Genomic DNA, 20,235 nt, shown 5'->3' with positions numbered 1-20,235 from the left:
CTGCAAGGAGGCTTTTTGATTATTATCAAGAAATTTATTTTTCCTATTCAATTGTATATGCAACAGTACTGAAGTTACCCTCTTATCTTAAACACTACATACAAACATTTATGTGCATATTCTGTTATGAAGCTGGTTTTAGTATTTTAATGAATCTGAGGGGGAAATAAACCCAACAAGGACTGCATATTGCAACTTCAGGCCTTTTTCCAAGTACAGAAAAGAGCTGAGTAACTGAGGTGAAAGCTCCTGAGGTGACAAAGTTTTCAAGTCCAGCTTTGATCTGCTGAGGTGCAAACTGACTGGTCATTCCCTGGAAGTCACAACTTCTGAAAACATACAGGATAGGAGCTTGGCTAAAAGTCAAGTCAAACTCCAGCACAATGGAGGAGCCTTCCCCCAGAGCAAAGTTTTTGTGTTTAAATACATTACAGGGTCACACAGGCTAGACCACTTACAGAAATCTGACTGAACCTCAGACTCACGGAATGGTTGGGGTGGAAGGGACCCCTCGAGGTCATATCTGCTCTAATCCCCTGGCTCAAGCTGTGTCACTTTGAAGTTTCTTTTCCAAACATCAGTTATGTCAAGTTGCACTGTACTAATCAGGCTTTAGGCTGCAGATTTCTTCCCAGGCATGGGAAGAAGCTGGGCTTCATATGAGAAGTGAACCCCAGTGTAAGCAACCAAGGCTTTGCTCACCTTAAAGCCTGTCACCCATACCCATGAAGGTCTCTCTCATACATTTCACACAACCAGCCAGCCTTTCTGCTGAGAAAGGATTTTCTTTTTCCTGTTTTGTGACTTGCTTCAAAACTTGGGGTGAATGTGAAGTTTCTGAACTGTATGCTTTCAGGGAAGAAGGGGAGGGACAGTTTTTAAGGTCAAAAATCTGAGTGTTAGCTATCATTTAACAGAAACTTATTTTTCTGTACTAAGATGATACAAAAAGAATTCCTGCTGTGTTCTCCCCTAACCACTGCACAGCTTTAGCTCAAGCCTTTAAGGCCTGGCACATGTTCAGAACTTCAGCTATTCAGTTCTTACATCTCACCAGCAGTGGCATTCTGTACACCCCTCCAACAGCAGACCAGGAACTATTGCACCAAATGCTGACTGCTGGAAGACATGGGAGCCTTAGCCCTGGAGGTGTATGGCCCTCTCCAGCCTCCGTTTTCTGAAAAGAAGCCTGCTGTGAGATCTTCCCTGTATTTTTAGCAGAACACTCAAACCTGCCAAGGTTATAAATAGCTGGGGTGGGGGTGGGTGGAGGATGGCAGCGCTCGCCTACCTTCCTGCATCTGTACACGCCGTACCGGATAGCAGTAGCTCACTAAGTTGGCCTCCACTACAAAGTCCAGATGTCAAGTCAGGTTTGCAGCTCTGCACCCTTCCCCTTTCTTCCTCTCCTCCAGCCAGGTGACTGCTGGAGGCCCAGGCAGTGCCTACACACATCCAGCTGGCAGGAGCACAAGAGAAAGGTCATTTTTTTTATCTTCCAGCTAGGAAGGGGCAGTTTGGAGTTTCTTTTTCAGGTTCTCCATGAATAGCAAGTTCTGCAAGGCCAGTCTCCTGCAGTCCCCGTCAGGATCTTTCTCTACCACATCTGTAAAAGAAGCAGCCACCATTAGTTGGAAAATGGGAAAAACTGTCCTTTACCTGACACTTCTTCAGCTAATCTCATTTAGCAGTACTGCTCTTTCACTGACCACCCCAGAACAGCACGAGACACACAAGCATATGCAGTGCAATCTGGGCTGGACATCAACACTTGCAAGAATTATGTTAGAACAAAAATGCTCAACCTTGATCATGTTCAGCAGTATGAGTTTAGCTAAACTCTGTCACATGTGACAACACTCAGTTCATTCTTGTAGCAGAAATAAACAGTTGGGCTGAAACACCATCAAAACTGCCTGACCTTGCATTCCATGGTATAACCTTCTTGCCCGATTCGTACTCGTGCCCATACCTCACCTGTCCGCAGCTGATCTTCTAGCATGAATGCAATTTGCAACTAGAATCCGCTTACTCAAAAGCCTGAAGTCTCCGTTCTCCCAGTTCCTGTGATCTAGACACATGCTCAGTGCTCCCTCCTGAAACTTGTGCTTGTGCTGCCCTTCAAATGGGGGAAAGAAAGAGGTAGGACCCAAGTTCCACCACATTCTCTGTACTGAGCAATTAGTCTTCTGATAATCCGGTAGTTCTTTCCCACTTTATGCAGTGTGTAAGGGAGGGCATGAAGCTGCTTCAAGCAGCTGTTATTTCAGGGGCCCTTAATCGGCCTGCAAAGTAAAATCCAGGATGCATGCAGGATATCTGAGCAAGGGGAGCCTGGAAGAGCAGAGAGCCTGTGTGAGGATATCCTGTACGCACAAGCAGTGTGCTCAGAGCGCAGCTCATCAGCCCAAACACATGACTCATTCAGAGTGGGGCTATTTATACTGCAGGGAGAGCTTTCACGATGGTGTTTCCGTGCTCTCTCTACAGAAGGCAACAAGGGGGAGATTACAACATAAGCACAAGTTCAGAAACTAAGAGACTGATGTTGGCAGTGTTTCAAATTGCCGTGAGCACAGACCTTGAACTGCTGCGACTGAAAGGGAGCCACGGGGCACCAGAGTATCATTTAGGTCCTCATATAAAACAAAATTACCTATGCCACAGCTCTACAGCACTTGCAAGGAGTGGGAACTCCCTAAAAGGCAGCCGCTGAGAAATTAAAGGAACCGTTTCCTAGAAATGTTTAGGTATTCCCTCCATCCCCTGGGAAAGATCAGGCTACTACATTAGGTCCAGCATGGCACTAATGAAAGACTGGACAAGGTGGATCCCAGCCTCTCTCTCCACCTGAAATGGCCCAGAACATCCACTAATGGATAGTACTGTGACAGTGACTGAAGTAGTTCCTTCCACCACACTAGAAATGCTTTCTAATGGGGAACAGTTCTGTTGAAGGGCAGGAACAGTCAGTCGCATTCACACGATGAACTACAGCAGTCTGCACAGACATGACAGAGAAACAAACTGCAGCAGATTCATAGACTCTACTAAATGCTCACAGATAACATTTTCTAGCCCACTACTTCTCATTGTACTTTTGTCACAGCAGGAGAAATGCAGATGCTTCAAGCTGACATCCAAAAATATGACTTCTGGCCACTTCTGGCAGTAGGCTTGCATGCTTGACAGCTTGTCATTTTTCCAAGCTATGACAGTAGATCTAATACATGACACGTCTTGCACATCTTTTCTGGAAGAGTCATGAAGCAGCAGCAAGTGCACAAGCTCAAAGCAATGATCCAGTCACAAAGCAGGTCTCTAGCGACCAACTTTACCAGCTGCAGCAGTGAGGAGGAGCCCGGTGCCTCCCAGCAGTCCTGCAACAACGAGCAAAAGGACAGCACAAGAAGCTTGTTGTTTCAGGAAGCAGCTTTGGCAGCCCTTTGTACTGGAATCGTATGTGACCAGATGTGGAGCTGGGTAGTATTTTTTAAGGTTTCTGAATGGCTCCTGTAACAATTTTCCCTTCTCTACCACACACACAACTGTGATCTTATGTGACCCACCAGTATCTACCACGCAATTTTCATGCCAAAGCACTACATGTAAAGAAATGGCTATTACACCACCTACAGGCACAAAAAGAAACTGCTAGCACTGTCATCATCCTCCTTCCAAAAATAGCTCATTAAAAACAGATTGCGCAGACCCTCATGCTGAAAATACATTTAACATTCCTGGGAAGGCTGTACTTGGTAACAGCAGTGTTAACTGCAGAGATAAGCAGATTCCCCAGAACACACCATGTCAAGGGAAAAGTAAAGTTTTCAGCCCAAGGCACAGCTCTTCCTTTCTGAGGGCACAGAGCTCCACAGCCTGCAAGAATCCCAGCCCAGCTGTGTCAGCATCACTTCCTGCCTACTCCCTGTGGGAAGCCAACTCACTAAGAATGAGAACAGTGAAGGAAACCAATCCAGGGAGTCACACAAGGTCCCTCCAGAATACAGGGAAGGCTTCAGAGCTACAAAACACAGCATTATTTCCTCTTGTACTTCCAATACACTGTGATACCTGACCCCCAATTTGTGCGGTTCCATCCTACCAGAACCCACAAGCAGCCTGTGTGGATGGAGAGTGCGCTGGGCACAGCAGAGAGTCATCTGCTGTCTTTCATAGGCTGTTCTTTCCATCAGCAGTAGGAGATGGGGCCGTGCTCCTCTTCCTCCTATCTTAAGGAATAATGAAACCCATGTTCTGCGCACATGGTGTAAATGGGATGTACAAGCTTTGTATGTTATTACTGGTGTAATATGCAACATGACAATACTTTCTGCAGCTTCGTGAAGTGGGTCACTGGATGCTTAGGCAGAGAAGGAGGACACATAATATATCTGGGGACTTTCTTGGTTGGCCTGTGAAGATAGTCACACTTCAAAATGCATAGCTCTCAGCTTATACTTTATATAATATGGTAATACAGTGTGAGACCACTGAACCCTCAACTAGCAAGCAATAAATACACTTATTGTGCAAATCTCTGGTGTATGACACTAGGACATGCCTGCTGCCATCACAAGCAGAGATGCTGCACAAAGACTGCACCATGAACCAGAAAAACACTGGTGTACATCACTGTCTCTTACCTCCCAGCCAAGACTGAGTCTCCAAAAGCTCTTCTGTCATGTCCTCCAGAAGACACTCTGCAGGGACACTGAAGAGCAAGGAAGAGATACAGGACAAAAGACCATGGCGCACGTACCTGTTGGAGAAAGGCTGTTTGGAGCCTGCAGCTTTGTGCTCTACCTTGATTTCCTCACCTCAGGGGTTCTCCAGTTTCAAATGTTTGTGATTAGAATGAGTTTTGCCATATTCCTACTGATCAGAAGTGGAATCATGCACCAGCTGGCACACTGCTCACATCCAGAGCCCCTGCCATGGGGTAGGGCAGGGAGTCTAGTGTAGTTCGGAGTTCTGGGCAAGTCTGAGACCAAACCAGAAACTGGATGTTTACAGCATTTTAGCTACGTCTTAATTTCTTTCCAGTGTAGCATACTGAAATTGAATCAAAACTTCCATGAGCTACCCAGATAAAGAGATGAAACTACTACATGGATAGTTGATCAAGAAATTTGTTGTGCTTTCCGTAGTTAATGACTGTACCTCCACACTAGCAGAGAGTAGCTAGGTTCATATGTTGGCCTGACATTAAAGCAATGCCTTCATTTCATATTCTTGCAATACTCAGGATGGAAGAGAGCATACAGTTAATGTATTAAGTCACTGACATTTTCAGTCTGGTGCTACCCTTGGACAAACAGAAACCATGGCTGGAGACTGGCTGGCAGCTGATCTTTAAAAATTAAAGCACACAACCAGAACTCACGCGTCAGTGTGGAAGCGCAGAGCCCAAACAAATTCCAGCAGTGCCTTTCCCATTGCAGCAACTGCCTGCAAAACAGGATGATGACAGAAACACTGAACACCTTCACATTCACACCGCCCTACAGAACTGCACCTTGAGATGCTCTGCTGTGAACATCAGGGTTATGATTAACTTTATTTTACAGATGAGGAAACTTAGGTACCAAAATGATGAGCCCAACCTCCCACCCAATTTAATAGTTTTTCTACCAGGAGCAGCATAGGATTGTGCAGGGCTCCCTTGCCTCTGACTTTTTTTTCCCAGCTCTTTTCTCAGCTCCCAGCACATGTGACTCAAACTTGCTGCCAGTTTCAGTGTGACAGGCCCCAGGTTCCCAGCCTGGAAACCTCCCCTGCTCTCTGCAAGCTCACACAGCCTTTCTTACCACAGTGTTGACAGCCAAGTACATCAAGACTGCTAAAGTGTGGACCAGTCTTCCAAGGACAAAGTGGTCCTCCCCCAGGAGATCAAATGTTGTCAAAGGCCTGCAAGTGCAAGACACACAGTCCTGTAGCAGTGAGAAGGCTGATCAGCACATCTTTGGAGCAGTCACAGTGGTTATGCAGGGCAAACTCTCCCCCACAAGTCTGAATCCCTATGACACAGTCATTAAAGTTAATCCCAGTTTAACACAAGCCACAGCTGTTTGCTCTCATCTTTGCTCCCAGACCAAGGATACCCTCTACTCTTACAGCAGGTATCACTTATTCTACTACCAGACTTTACTACTGAAAGCACTCCTGCCATACTAGAGATAAATCATTAAGACTGGTATGCCAAGAATCTTGATTCTCATGGAATCTATTATTCAGCCATCTTTAGGTAAGCAAAGACCTTTACAATGATTAACAATGAACCACGTGATTAACAATGAACCATGTCGTGTAATGTGGTCTCAACGACCAGTCCAGGTGACAGGCCCAAACCCGAAACAGAGTTAGCTTTGGCTAAGACTGCAATCTCCCCAAGGAGGAGGGTCAGCCAAGACAACTGGTTTAGTACTCCCAAAATAACCTGCCTCTGTACCTGCTGACATGTTATTCTTCATAATTCTTCTCTTCTGCAGGGTCTCACATACTCTTGCCCAACAAGATTTCATAGGCTAAGTCCAAGAGACCACAAACCCCTCCTCTCTAAGCTTTATGCATGAGCCAGGCATCAGTGTGGTGTCACTGGACTCCCACACAGCTTCTGGGTTTTAGGCTGCTGCTTTAAGGCAAGTTCACTCAGCCACTGCCATGCCCATGACTCAATATGCTCACACTCACCTGTCAAAGTGCTGAATCAATGGAAAAAAGAAGTGCCCAGCAACAGAATTGAACTCGTTTGGGCTGGAAGCCAGTTCCACCTGAGACTGACCCTGTTCAAGAGAAAAATGAAGTCTAGACACAAGATGCAGCATCTGACACTTCATATCACTGCTGAGACTACAGGTTCCTTGCAGCCATCCTGCTGTCAGTCACTGCCTGCTCGTACGTCTACAGCTACTAGTTTCGAGAGTGGATGGATCACTTCCCACTTCAGATCCTCTCACACATCTAAGTATTTCAGTACAATATAACTCAGTATTGCTGGGTTAGAGACAAGAAACAAGAACATGCAAAGGATAATGGAGTTTTGGCAAGCAGCTTTTCCAGGAAGAACCACAGGGGAGTTCTGGGAACTAGGAAAATGGAATCCATTTATCTTACTGAAAATAGGAAGGCTAAGACAGTCCAGGTCCAGAGGCAGCTAGGCTGATGGAGGAGGCTCTGGGATCTGTGAGGTGCAGCCACAGCTCCCTGCAGCGGCCAGACAAGCTCAGAACAAGCATGGAACAGCAACAACTATCCCTCAATGCAAGGCAAGCAGTTCAAGATTTATTTTCCTCTCCCTGCTGGGGGAGTTGGTATTTTGCACTGGTTCAGCAAGATACCAAGATAATTTTGTATTTGAAATTACACAGTATTTCCTTTGGACCAATTTCACAGGTATTGTGCTCTTTCCAGATAAAACTACAGCAGCTCCCAGCATCCCTGTTTTTGCTGGATTTCACATTGGTTTGTGTGTGCCCTGGCCTCACCGTAGCAAATCTCCGAGTCTTGTTTTTAATCCTCTCATCAACAATTCTTCTCCAGTTCTTAGAGCTGTCACTTCCAGGAAGGAGCTGGATACAAGGTTTTGGGGCACCAGAATGCTTGGTCTTCCAATGGGATTTGGGATGGGACAGCTCCTGAGCTGACAAAACCAATACCTAGATGAAACAGATGGAGGTTTTGTTAAAAAAGGGTGTACTAGAGAACAGTAACAGTTACCTGCACCCAAACTGCTAGGAATAGCAAGGCAGAAAGCACAGCAGGTTTTGAATGCAGAATAGCAAGGTGAGTGACCCCAGATAGCCAGCTGGCTTCAAGGTACTGATCAAGCACTCAGTCCCTTAGCCCTGAAACAGAACAGGGGCTCCTTCTTCAGACACAGCAAGTGAAATGATAGAGGAATCCAGGCAGATTGCTGTCTTTCAGAAAGTGAAGTTTGACAAACCACGGACATGTTAGGAAACAGTGGCTTCTCCTGACCATCCAATGTTTTGCATTGTGTGGGGAAGGATCACTTTATTATTGTAGTGTAGCAGGGTTACAAATGAGAGGGGAATGCCAAGCACAAATAAGAGACTCTCATGCCTCTCTGCCTTCTCTTCCAAGAAATAAAAGATAACCCCATTACCTCTCAGGAAAACAGCACTGGTGCAGCAAAGACACAAGTGAAGTGGGAAGTGAAAAGAAGAGCACTTACATCAAGAATGTCCATGCGCTGATGAAGACTGTAGTTCAGAGAATAGAACTGGGAGGTCAAGTACTTTGCTACCTGTACAGAAAAATCATGGCACAATGAACAAAAACCCAGTCTGGAAACAGCCTTCCCACTAATTCTAAATGCACTCCATTGCAGAAGTCTTGCTTCCTGTTAGTCAACACCAAGCCTCCAAGAGAAATGAAGAGACATGCTGTGCAAACAGACGAAATTTAGACACTTCCACTTCTAGATTCTCCCAAAGGAAGTAAATGACAAATGGGACTTTGCCATTCTTCTCTCCTTCCTAGGGAGAGGTACCTAACAACTGTCACAGCAGCTTTGGCACTTCGAAGGAGACCTTTCTGCAGCCTTTTAATGCTTAAAGGGGCTTCTATGAAAGATGTAGACGGACTTATCAGGGCCTGGACTGACAGAACAAGGAGTAAAGATTTTAAACTCGCAGATCTAGATTAAACACTTGCACCTTAGCTTCCCTCTATGCAAAACAATCTCTCCTTCAGTGCAACAGGTCCTTATTTAATTTGCTTTATCAGATATACTAACAGCCTCCAAACAGTTCCTCCAGTCTGTTATAGCTCTGACAGAATTTCCTCGTTCCTGTTGTTTCAGTCATCCATTGCAGAGTCTTCAGTGCATTGACCATAAATGCTGCTAGACATGGACTAATATTCTACCACACCCTAACAGCTGCTTCTATCAACCTAGCAAAAGACTCCAGCTCCTTAAATTTTTAGCTGTGCCTCAACTGGAAAAACAAAAGCAGTAAGAGGGACTCACAGGTATCGGATCCGTGGTTAAAACAGCTACTTGAGCTCTCTGTCGGAGCTCCACAAAGCCTTCAATACAGGTCTTCTCTTCCAGATGCAGCAGTATCTTTGCCAGCTCCACACTAACCTGTTAAAAACATGCAAAAAGAAATCAAAACACTGCAGGTGTTTGGTTTTCTCACAGGATTTACACACTATTCCTAATGTTTAAGCAAAGACAGTGAGGGAGGGAGCAAAGACAATAGAGGCAACATGTTCATTACTTAGGAGGGAGAGAAAACACACTAACAGAAATGCTGTCAAGTTTTCCCAAAACACTGAACAAAACCCTATGCCGACTTCCGTGTCCACATTCATTTTGGCTTTATGGACAAGTGGTTATACATATTATTATATTATATATATTATATTATGGACAAGTGGTTATATATAAGTGGTCATTATATAGGAGGACTTGTCACTGTAACTGATGGGTTAAAGGGTACATCTGAAGCCCCATCCAGCTCAATAGCAAGTCTGATAAGCAGCAGCTGACTGTGTGCTGTTTACCAGACTACACCAATTTCTCTTCTCAGGTGGCAGAGGTGGTTTCTCAGGCCTTCAAGTGTTCACAAGTGGTGGTGAGCACTCATCACACTGGTGACCTTGTTCCAGGTTCCTCTCACCTGAGCTTTTCATCTTCACCAGTAGAATCCAACTGCTCCCTCCAGAAGACATTATGCTTGTAGAAGCAAATAGAAGTCTGTTTGATTTTATCTCCCTTTTTGTTGGGGAGTAACAAATTCAATTTCCATTCAAAATCAATTCAATCCAAAATTAAAATCAATTGGTCTGAGGAATTTGTGGCTGCTCTGTGCTGCATTTCTTATGTTTTTTTCTGCCCAGCACAAAGCATGGAGCTTCCTCTGCTTCCTCACATTGTTGGCAAGCTTTACCTGCAATGCATTTCATTTGCAGCACTGGAGCTGCTAAATGCCACACTGTTGCTTGAACCTCTGCCTGCTGCTTCGTCCCTTTGTGCTCTGTAGCCTCACCTTCAAAGAAACTATCTCCTTCTATTTCCTTTCCCAATTTGAAAGCTTTAAATCCAGGTACACATTAGCCTGGCCTGCTGCTCTGTGGCCATATTTAGTCTCCTCACGAGGGCAAAGGGATAATCCTGTACTGCAGCCCACTGGGCATTCAGCTCATACTACTTCACCTCTCTTGTTGCTTCCGGATTCTTTCGAACCAAGCTCTCAAGAGCCTTGATTGTAGCTTCCCATTTGTCCATATCTTCACATCCTGTCAAGACTGAAGGTAAAAGACAAATAAAAGCTATTACCAGAATGGCTGTGCTTGGGTATATACCCCCAGCTTTCTTCTGCCATTAGCATGTCTTGTTACAGGCAGAGATCACTGACACAGTGCACAACCAGCATTAGGAACTTAAGTGAAATTACTCACAATTAGTTGACCCCAGATTACTGAAATCCTACAGCTTCTTCCAATTATCTCAGAAAAAAATAAGCCTACACAGGGATCGCTCTGCTAAAACCAGTGAGAAGCAGATAAAGACTCAGCCCAAAATCTTTTACCTTCAATGCAGTCTCGGATATACACAGGAGCCTTAATCTTTACTTCTTTATCCTCTGACATGTCATAAGGGATGAGGTCATCATCACTGTATGAGAAATGAAGGCAAGAGTTAGTCTATGGGGTACAGATGTTCTTCCTTTCTCCAGCTATCCACAGAAAAGGGAAAGAATCAGCACATAAATTGTCATAACACTGTCACCTCTTGCATCATCCTGCAGCACTGCTGAAGCCTAGCCTGAAAGGGCTCCTTAGGCAGTCCTATGAGTTACACCAAAGCTCAGTGAAAGAGCAGTTCTGTGACCAGATCTGGAACTGAACCTCCTGGTCAACTGCAGGGACAAGGCAAGTGACCAAAAGACCAGAAGCTGATTCTTGAGATTTCTTCATATTTTGGTAAAGTGAAAGAATAAGGCAGGACCACTATTAGAATGGGTAAATATGTCCATAATTCCAGAAAATGTATTAGATAGACCTGACCAATTTGGTGGCCTTCTATGATGGGGCTACAGAAATGATGGACAGGGGTAGAGCAGTTGCTGTCATCTACCTGGACTTGTGCAAAGTGTTCAACACTGTCCCACACGACATCCTTGTCTCTAAATTGGAGAGACATAAATTTGATGGGTGGACCACTCGGTGGATAAAGAACTGGCTGGATGGCTGCGCACAAAGAGTTGTGGTCAATGGCTCAATGTTCGGCTGGAGACCAGTAACGAGTGGTGTCCCTCAGGGACTGGTGTTGGGATCGGTCTTGTTCTGTTCTGTTCTATTCTATTCTAACATCTTTGTTGGTGACATGGACAGTGGGATTGAATGCGCCCTCAGCAAGTTTGCCGATGACACCAATCTGTGTGGTTTGGTTGATACGTTGGAGGGAAGGAATGCCATCCAAAGGGACCTGGACACGCTTGTGAGGTGGGCTGATGCCAACCTTATGAAGTTTAACCATGACAAGTGCAAGGTCCTACACCTGGGTCGGAGCAATCCCAGGCACAGCTACAGGTTGGGAAGAGAAGAGATTCAGAGCAGCCCTGTGGAGAAGGACTTGGGGCTGTTGGTCGATGAGAAAATGAACATGAGCTGGCTTCAGTGTGCGCTCACAGCCCAGAAAGCCAACCGTATCCTGGGCTGCATCAAGAGGAGTGTGACCAGCAGGTCGAAGGAGGTGATCCTGCCCCTCTACTCTGCTCTCGTGAGACCTCACTTGGAGTATTGTGTGCAGTTCTGGTGTCCTCAACATAAAAAGGACATGGAACTGTTGGAACAAGTCCAGAGGAGGGCCACGAGGATGATGAGGGGACTGGAGCACCTCCTGTATGAAGACAGGCTGAGAGAGTTGGGGCTGTTCAAGCCTGGAGAAGAGAAGGCTGCATGGAGACCTCATAGCAGGGGCTCTAGGGATGCTGGGGATGGACTATTCATTAGGGACTGTAGTGATGGGACAAGGGGTAACGGGTTCAAACTTAAACAGGGGAAGTTTAGATTGGATATAAGGAAGAAATTCTTTACTGTAAAGGTGGTGAGGCACTGGAGTGGGTTGCCCAGGGAAGTTGTGAATGCTCCATCCTTGGTGGTGTTCAAGGCCAGGTTGGACAGAGCCTTGGGTGGCAAGGTTTAGTGTGAGGTGTCCCTGTCCATGGCAGGGGGGTTGGAACTAGATCATCTTGGAGTCCTTTCCAACCCTAACTATTCTATGATTCTATGCAATCAATAGAATGGTTGTACATGATGTGGGCTATGTGAAAAATATTGACTTGTGTGTAATTTCCTATACAAAGTCCTGCTGTGCTGCATGCCACAGGGAGGTCAGCACAAGATTTGCCAAGAGATGCAAATACCAACAGCTCCCTTCTCCCCATGTCTGCTCTTAAGACCTTGCAATTTGTTTTCCATTTCCTAGCAGTTTCTTGCCCCATACCTGTCAAGCTCAGTATCCAGCTCCTTATCCGGCATCACAGGGGCTGCTGTATGCAATTCGTCATTACTTTCCAATACCACTGGCAGTGCAGTGTCTGCTTTCTCATTCCTGCTGTGAGGAGCAAGAAGTATTAAAACCAATACAGCAACAGTCCTTATGAGCAAGAAACTACCCACACCATCAAGCCCTGCTGCCTGAACAGAATGGCAAATAATTAGTTCTGCTGCAGTCTCCCACCTAGCTTGGCTAACACAAGGAACAAAGTCCTGGGAAGGAGAACTGGGTGACGGGAGAAGAAAAGCAGAATATCTTAAGAGAAGAGCAATAGGTAACAAGAATTTGCTGTGCTCCCCTGCAGTAACCTGGCCTGCCCCATATTTAAAGCTGTGAATGAAACTGAACAAATGGGGAATAAACATATTTAGTAGAGTGAATACAGTAAGTAGGAACAGGAAGGCCCATCTGATCCTACCCAGGGGCACACAGGGCCCCTGGAGCATGGTTTCACCACATTCAGCTATCCAACAAGCAATTTTAATACATATTACCATTCTGGTTATGAATTTAACATAACTGCTACACTGCACTGTAAGAATAAGGTGCATTATAATGCTTAAGAATATATATGACATCTTGCATACTCTATATAGTTCTAGCATGTGACTCAAAAGAGGTAAGGAGAGGACAAATAGCATGGAGATGAACAGTATCTTACTCATCACATGGAAGGCTGGGGACGGCACAGAATGGTGGAGTCTGCACCAGGAGGGACTTCAATTCTCTTCCTTCATCATCTTCTTCATACTGGACAGTCAGAGTAACTGTTACTGAACTCTATTTGATTGTAAACATGCCCAGCATTCAACATTTCACCCTTCTGCTTCTTTCTAGTGAAGACTGAATCATGAGCAGATGAACCCAAACAAATCCCACTTGTCTGCATCACTCTGCTGCCATCAGTAATGTATTTATGCAGTAAAGCAATCTGTGCCACATATAATCTTTATCCCTATCTAACAGTGGCACCTGATCAGACCTTGCCTAAATATTATTACAATCTTTAAAACACTTAATAAATAGCAATGTGACAACAGGGATGATGCAGGGTTTTAAAGAATTAAAGTGATTTAATTACATAATTCTTATAAACTCTCCTGGAAACAGCAAAGCGTATTTCCCCTTGTCAGTCTTGAAAATCTCAAGTCAGAGGCTATTTGCTATAGAGTTGGTTTTTGTCAACAGATCTCCTCTCTTTTTCAAAGTGTTGCTCCCTCTCCTTATTTCTAAAGGGTAAGTGTTAGAACTTGACAGAATGTCCTAGATCACCTGGCTTAAAGCTTTTATCTCCTCTACACCCTACACACCAGACATAAATTTCATTGTAACTTTCACCTGAAACTTCAGGACAGGCCCATCAGTGTTTATTTTTGCACTAATGCTCTCTGCCACAATCATGCCCAGACGCCGTATTTGTGGCAGGCTGCTGTCCAAGTGGCATTTCACACCCTCCATCATGCTTGTGAGAAGCTCTGAAAACAAAACCAACAAACTGTCTATGAAACGGTGACAGAGAAACATCCACCTTTATACTTCCTGAGAGGGCATCCTTAGCTGCTCACCACCCAGCCATTGGAAGGAAGACAGTAAAGGCCCGTGCAACTGTGACTTCTCTTTCTGCAGTGGCTCTTTTGTTCTTCTGCCCCAATACAGTAAACCCATGCTTTTTCATGGGGTATAAAGTCAACAAAACATTACAATAGAGTCTAAATTTGGAGTATTTCAGTTTTCACTGAAACAAAAAAGGGTCGTAAGTCAAGTCAATCTTTAGCTTTGTTTTGGAATGCTCCAAGCCCACTGAAGTAATGTTTTGAGGAAGCTACAAATTCTGACCAGTACAACAATCATGAATGAGAAATTTCCCACAGCACCTAGGTAAGCTGAAACAGGCAAATAACAGCACTATTCTCAGCCCACACAGAAGGATAGTTGCCAGCTTTACCATGCACACTTACTGTGTTAGAAAGGCATCCTTCAACTCAGAAAAGCTAACTTTTCAACAGCTGTCAGATAAAAAACTGATTATAAAACTGCACTACTGTTAGTAGATAACAGGTCACTTATTCACCTAAAGAATTAAGTTTTAAATGAAGCAGATTAACAGGTCTTGTTAAGTCAACCTGCTCCCCCCAAAAAGCCACACACAGAAGTAACTCTAAACACTGAACAGTTTGGGGGGTTTTTATTGCAATAAAAACATAAATTTCAGAGCAGGACCTCAATGTGCTGCACAGTGTACAATAAACTGGAGGTCCCTGGGCACATGGCTAGTCAGAGACCGATCAAACAGCTTTTTATCCTGATATACTTTCCCCTGTACCCTCTGAAGCCCTACTCATGCTCCAACACTAAGCATATAAACTTCAAATCACACCACTCCTGTAACTAGTCCCAGAGTTAATCCTCATTTTCCTGCAACAAAACTGAAGGGTTCCTAAACCATATTTAGGTTTGACCTCAGGTCAGAGATGCTTCTGCAATCTCATTTCAAGCTATGCACTTGGTAATATATGGGTGCTAAAGAGGATTCCAGCAGGCTACCCTGTTTGCCAAGATGAAAACGGGACCATTTTGTTTATCCACAGAGCAAAACAAGATGCTTTTCTACTCACAGACCTTCTGCTAAATAAATCTCATCCCCACTTTTCCCATTGCCTGACCTTGTCTGCAGCTCTCGATTTCACTCTCCTTCAGGTGGGAGAGGCAGATAAGTATGGCCTTGCTGATATACTGCTGCTGCTCAGGTGGCGAGTGTCTCACAGCACTGCTGCTGCTCCACGTCTCCAACAGTTCTTGCAGTGCCTGAAGCAAAGAACTCAAGCTGGCCTGAAATGGATCTTCTCTACATGTAAAAGTAATCTTCTTTTTGAAACACATTTTGGTACGTACTTTCATACAACATGCTGTATATTCTGACTGCCCTTTGGTCTTCATGTTTCCAAGTGAACCTTAAGCTCCTACAAATGGAGCTAACATTGTATTTCAGGGCCCAAAACATACTGTGTTTCACCAACTGAGACCTCCATGCCACCTTCATTTGATATATTATTAAATACATAGATTTTTAAAGTGGTAAATACACTTACTTTTCATAAATAAATAGTCTATATAAAGCAATACATATTATTGTCAAAAAACAATGTGATATGACAGGGGTTTAGTCCAATCTTATACAGCAGCCAATATCTCCTTAGAATTTTAGAACATGTAACCAGTGGAGAGAAAAAAAAAAAATGGTAGAGGTTTCCAGAGATACAGATTTTCTAGAAGCGCCATCACACTGCTGACTTGAAAAAGGAAAATATCTGCATCCCCACTGAGGAAAAGGCACATGAAAGATTCTGAAGCATCAACCATTTGGCGTACAGACAGCTCTCAACCAGCTTCATCACTTGCTGCCATCTGCCCAGCCATGTGAACAGAGGATGACAGAGGAAGCTGAGAAAGATGGAGGATAGGGGACATCTACTAGAATCCAAGCCTCCTTAGGTTTGCTACCTGGCAGGGAATTTGGCAATTAATTATGAAAAACTAACGTTTCAGCACTGCAGAAAGTCTTTGATTTGTAAATCACAATTTACTTGAGGCAGGGTTTCCGTCACATTCACAGATAGGAACAGAAGTGTCTCAGAGAAGTACCAAAACTGTGCACCACCACCTCCTCCCCCCCCACAGCAGAGGGTTTTGCTATCGGGTACCTCACCAACAGTGTTACTACAGCTTACTTTGATCAAAAAGGCACGCCGAAGACTATCCAGAGCCAGGTAGCCAAGGAGGTTCTGTAGCACTGCAGTCTGCAACAAAAACCACAGGACTTGCTTTAACTGGGCATAAAGTGACAGCAAGGACATGTGTGCACTTCTACTACATTAAACTTTTCATTCTGAGGGACTGGTTTACAACATTCAGAAACAGGAAAGTGAGTAAATTAAAAAAAGAACCCAACCAACCAACCAAACCCACACACATGCAGTTGCTGACAAAATACACGGAAAAACAGGACAGGAATACAGAGCAGTATTTTTACCATCAAAACCAGATCAGCACAGTCCTGAGCAAATATGGGACACAAAGTCTAGAGAACATCTCTCTCAACAATCACAAACCACAGAACACATCTTAACACCCTGTGCCAAAGTTAAAAAGTTTTTACAAAGTTTTTCCTGTGCACAGGAAAAAAAACAAACTAAACAGTCCTTGTCTTATCTCTTCAACCTATTTCTTATCCCCGAGGGTGGGTCATGGCTTCTTCAGTGTCTTCTTTCAGATTCTAAATTAACTAGGTCTCCCCAGAACACTGAAATTACGTGCAAATAACCACTTGGTTCCAGAAAGAGAGTACAGTAATTCTGCTCTCCATCAATTCTGACAGCACATGAATCCTGTGATTTCAAAGCAACTGCTTTGAATCTCTCCCTCTTCATTACCTTCAGCTGAGGGGATGTAAGTGAACAACTATACCGCTCAGGTATGTGCGGACAGACTGATTTCAGAGTGAAGAGTTAAATCTTACCCATGAAGACCTGCAGCTCAGCTAAAAAACACACTGGCACATGGGGAAAAAAAAGGCATTCCCACATTGCTGTTCAAGGCAGAGTTCTCACCGTGTGGCCATACTGCAAGAGCAGCACCTTCTGTGTCACCACAAACTGAGCTTTCTTGTTCTTCACAACCAGGTTTCCCAGCAACCTAGACAGGACATCTGCCCTAGCAAATCAAGTCAAGAGCAAATCATTAGGAATCCATGGAATTACTGTCATGCTGCGACTAATCATAGGAAATTCTGTGAGTAGCTATTTGCAACAGTCTCTAAAACACTGCTAAACTTCAAGAGTAAGTCAGTAATTGCAAGGAATGTTTTCACTTGGTTTTTCACTGTAAGTCACAAGACAGATCTTTAAGGAATGGCGGATGTTCTACATGAGAGGAACAATCAACTACTTTACCCCAGAATCTCTCAGGAACTGGGAAGAAACCGTCTGCACAAACACACCCCAGCGTCTTTCAGACACTGATTCTGCAAGTATTCATGGAAAACTTCTAGCCTTTGCTCCGGATCAGAGAGGAAAGCAGAGTTCTTACCCAGGTGTTTGCTGCACAAAACCAAGGACCACCGCCTCCATCCAGCGGTCTGGCACACATTCAACCAGTCGCCAGCAAATTCTTTGCCAGATGCAGTCTGACTTCGTGAGCTCCATCAGGCCGGGCACCAGAATGCCCAGGATTTCCTCTGAAGTGTAAGAGGAAACAGATAGATACACCAGATGGACAGAATTGGTGCAATAGTACTCGAGGTCAACATCCTTACAAGATGAAGAAGTACAATGTACAGATTGTAGTTCTAAATTGCTCCTCTGCCAAGAACTAGCCTAAGCAGGCTAAGGAACTTGCAAGTATTCCTCATGACACTAAACAGCTAGAAAATCTTTCCTCCTCTTCCCCAGCCCTGTTCACTGCTTCTGTGTTCAGCAACTTCAAAGTCCTAAGCAAAGCCAGACTGAAGGCTACTCTCATAGGAGTGATTTCTGCTGGTATTTACAAGGCGCTTTCAGAGCACTGGGTGAAAAGCCCTAAAAGAGCATTTAATAGTTTTGCCCCAAATGGGAGGATGAGGCAGCTCATCACCTTATCAGTCTTTGAGAGGAGAACAGATCACATTGACAGGAGCTGACAGAACAACATCAACATCTATCAGATACGTAGTTGACTAGCCTCAGAAAGTAGAGAGCAGCCTGTACATCCTAACTCATGAAACTCCCAAAGCATTAACTGGTCAGTCTCCCACTTCCTTTGCCAATCATCACTGCCATCCTTCAGCTCTAATATGGTAAAACAGACCTTCCCCTCCACAGAACAGGATTGTGAAACACTCACTTTGTCTTCCATGAACGCATGTCTTCCCCAGGACATGAGAAACAAAAGAGATTGAGCAATCCAAGCCACCTGGGATAAAACAGACACAAGCTTAACAAGGGCATTACCAGCACCCTTCAAACAACCTTAAGGAGGTTCTGCAAGTACTGAAGACTGAAAACACAGCCTCTTCAAGCATCCTCTCTTCCTCCACCACCTGCCTTCAGGCACAAAACACTGAAGAGTCAGAGGACTAAAGTAGCTCTGTCCCTTTAACACAATGGTAACAGCCACAGTGTTATTCAGTACCATTTAAATTTTCCATACGACTCCTTTAGCACAGACCAAATGACCACAGTTAAGTTTTGTCAACAAATCACAGAATACCAGACTGGTTTGGGTTGGAAGGGACCTTAAAGCTCATTCAGTTCTAACCCTCTGCCAGAGATGGGGCAGCCACAGCTTCTCTGGGCAATCTGTGCCAGCACCTCACTGCCTTTACAGTGAAGAGCTTCCTCCTAAGATCCCATCTCAATCTCCCTTCTGTCAGCTTAATGCCATTCCCCTTTGTCCTAATAGATGACTTGTAGGATTGCAGCTTTCAATGGGATTTTAAAATACCTTGGTCATCTTCCTCATCCTTAGTACCTTATGCTTTTAAGCACAATGAACTTCAGCCTGAAGGATGAACCTGAAGCTCTGCAATACCTGTTAACACCAGCCAACGGGGTCCATGCACAAAACACCTCTTCAGAAGTGCCATCCCCATAGCACAGTCCTCCTGCAATCTTACCTCTTAGAGAATCAGAGATCTTTTGCAGCACCTGGATAATTGTACCACCCAAGAGAGGGAAGTAGTTCTGGGGGAAGAACACTGGTGGGTTTTTCCCCTCCAGTTTATTGCTCACGTGGTTGGGCAAACACACAATCCTGTTGAGCAGGGCCTCCTGCAGCTCCTGGGAGCCAGCCTGGACTGGCTGCTGACAGACCTCCCATAGCAGAGCCAACATCCGTCCCTCCTGCAGGAACTGCTCCAGAACCTCCACCACCTCTCTCGGATGTAAGCTAGGGCTGGAAGAGATTAATGGCAGTAAGCCCCTGTCCCTCTTAACTGATAAAGAGAGACGTGCATACTGTTCGTGGTCTCACCACGACAACACTGCTGCTGTATCAGAATCTTAATCAAAATCATATTAAAATCAAATCGATTTTAATCTCTTTGGTCTTCAGCCTCCTCAGCCCCTGTTGTCTCCCCTTATGTCTCAGGACACCTGGACAGCATTGCTAAACAGCCTGGTGACCTCTGCGAGCAGCACCAGCACTGCATGTGGGTTTGAATCGAGGAGACCCGAGGGCACAGCAGGGCCTCCCTCCGGTGTCGCACGCACATTTATGCCCTCGTTGTGCACAGGCAAGAAACACCCTTGCCCTTTCCTCCTGGGCTGCGGAGGACAAGCCCCCGACTGACATCCGCCCGCACCAGGGACTGACCACGGGCAGCCGAGAGTCTCCAGCAGGACGCAGAACACGGGCACGGGCGGCCCCTCCAGGAAGCAGCGTTGCCACACACCCTCGGGCCGCGCAGCGCGGGGCGCCCACACCAGGCTCCGCAGGAAGGCGCCAAAGAGTGCCTGCTCCCGCTTCCCGAGGGCTGCCGCGCCCCCCGCCGCCGTTAGGGCGTCCCGCACCGCGCCCAGGGCCGCCACCGCCTCCTCCCCGGCCCGCTCCGGCCCCGGCGCGGCCTCCCGCAGGACCCGCTCCAGGCCCGTCGCCGCCATGGCCCAGACGAGAGAGGGGGCGGTCCCACTTCCGCCCGCCCTCTGCTACAGCCAATCAGCGGTGCC

General features: G+C 45.4%; 1 protein-coding gene across 1 annotated transcript; it reads right to left on the bottom strand.

Moving 5' to 3' along the window:
* Positions 1 to 3: 3 nt before the first annotated feature.
* Positions 4 to 20,016, bottom strand: TELO2 (telomere maintenance 2). Its single transcript, XM_080619784.1, has 20 exons — positions 19,883 to 20,016; positions 19,185 to 19,462; positions 18,413 to 18,481; positions 17,621 to 17,768; positions 17,143 to 17,245; positions 16,264 to 16,332; positions 15,199 to 15,340; positions 13,874 to 14,010; positions 13,197 to 13,285; positions 12,482 to 12,592; positions 10,563 to 10,648; positions 10,187 to 10,278; positions 8,996 to 9,112; positions 8,198 to 8,269; positions 7,488 to 7,658; positions 6,694 to 6,785; positions 5,811 to 5,910; positions 5,387 to 5,451; positions 4,647 to 4,762; positions 4 to 1,606 (listed from the first exon to the last, which is right to left on the bottom strand). The coding sequence occupies exons 2-20, from the start codon at positions 19,399 to 19,401 to the stop codon at positions 1,503 to 1,505; spliced, it is 2,100 nt and encodes a 699-aa protein (XP_080475910.1). The 5' UTR covers positions 19,402 to 19,462; positions 19,883 to 20,016; the 3' UTR covers positions 4 to 1,502.
* Between the last annotated feature and the right edge of the window lie 219 nt (positions 20,017 to 20,235).

The sequence above is a fragment of the Psittacula echo genome (genome assembly GCF_963264785.1).
Source record: "Psittacula echo genome assembly, chromosome: 5".
Classification (NCBI taxonomy): Eukaryota; Metazoa; Chordata; class Aves; order Psittaciformes; family Psittacidae; genus Psittacula; species Psittacula echo.
The sequence above is the reverse complement of the archived record's forward strand: the minus strand, read 5'-3'. Positions and strand labels throughout refer to the sequence as shown.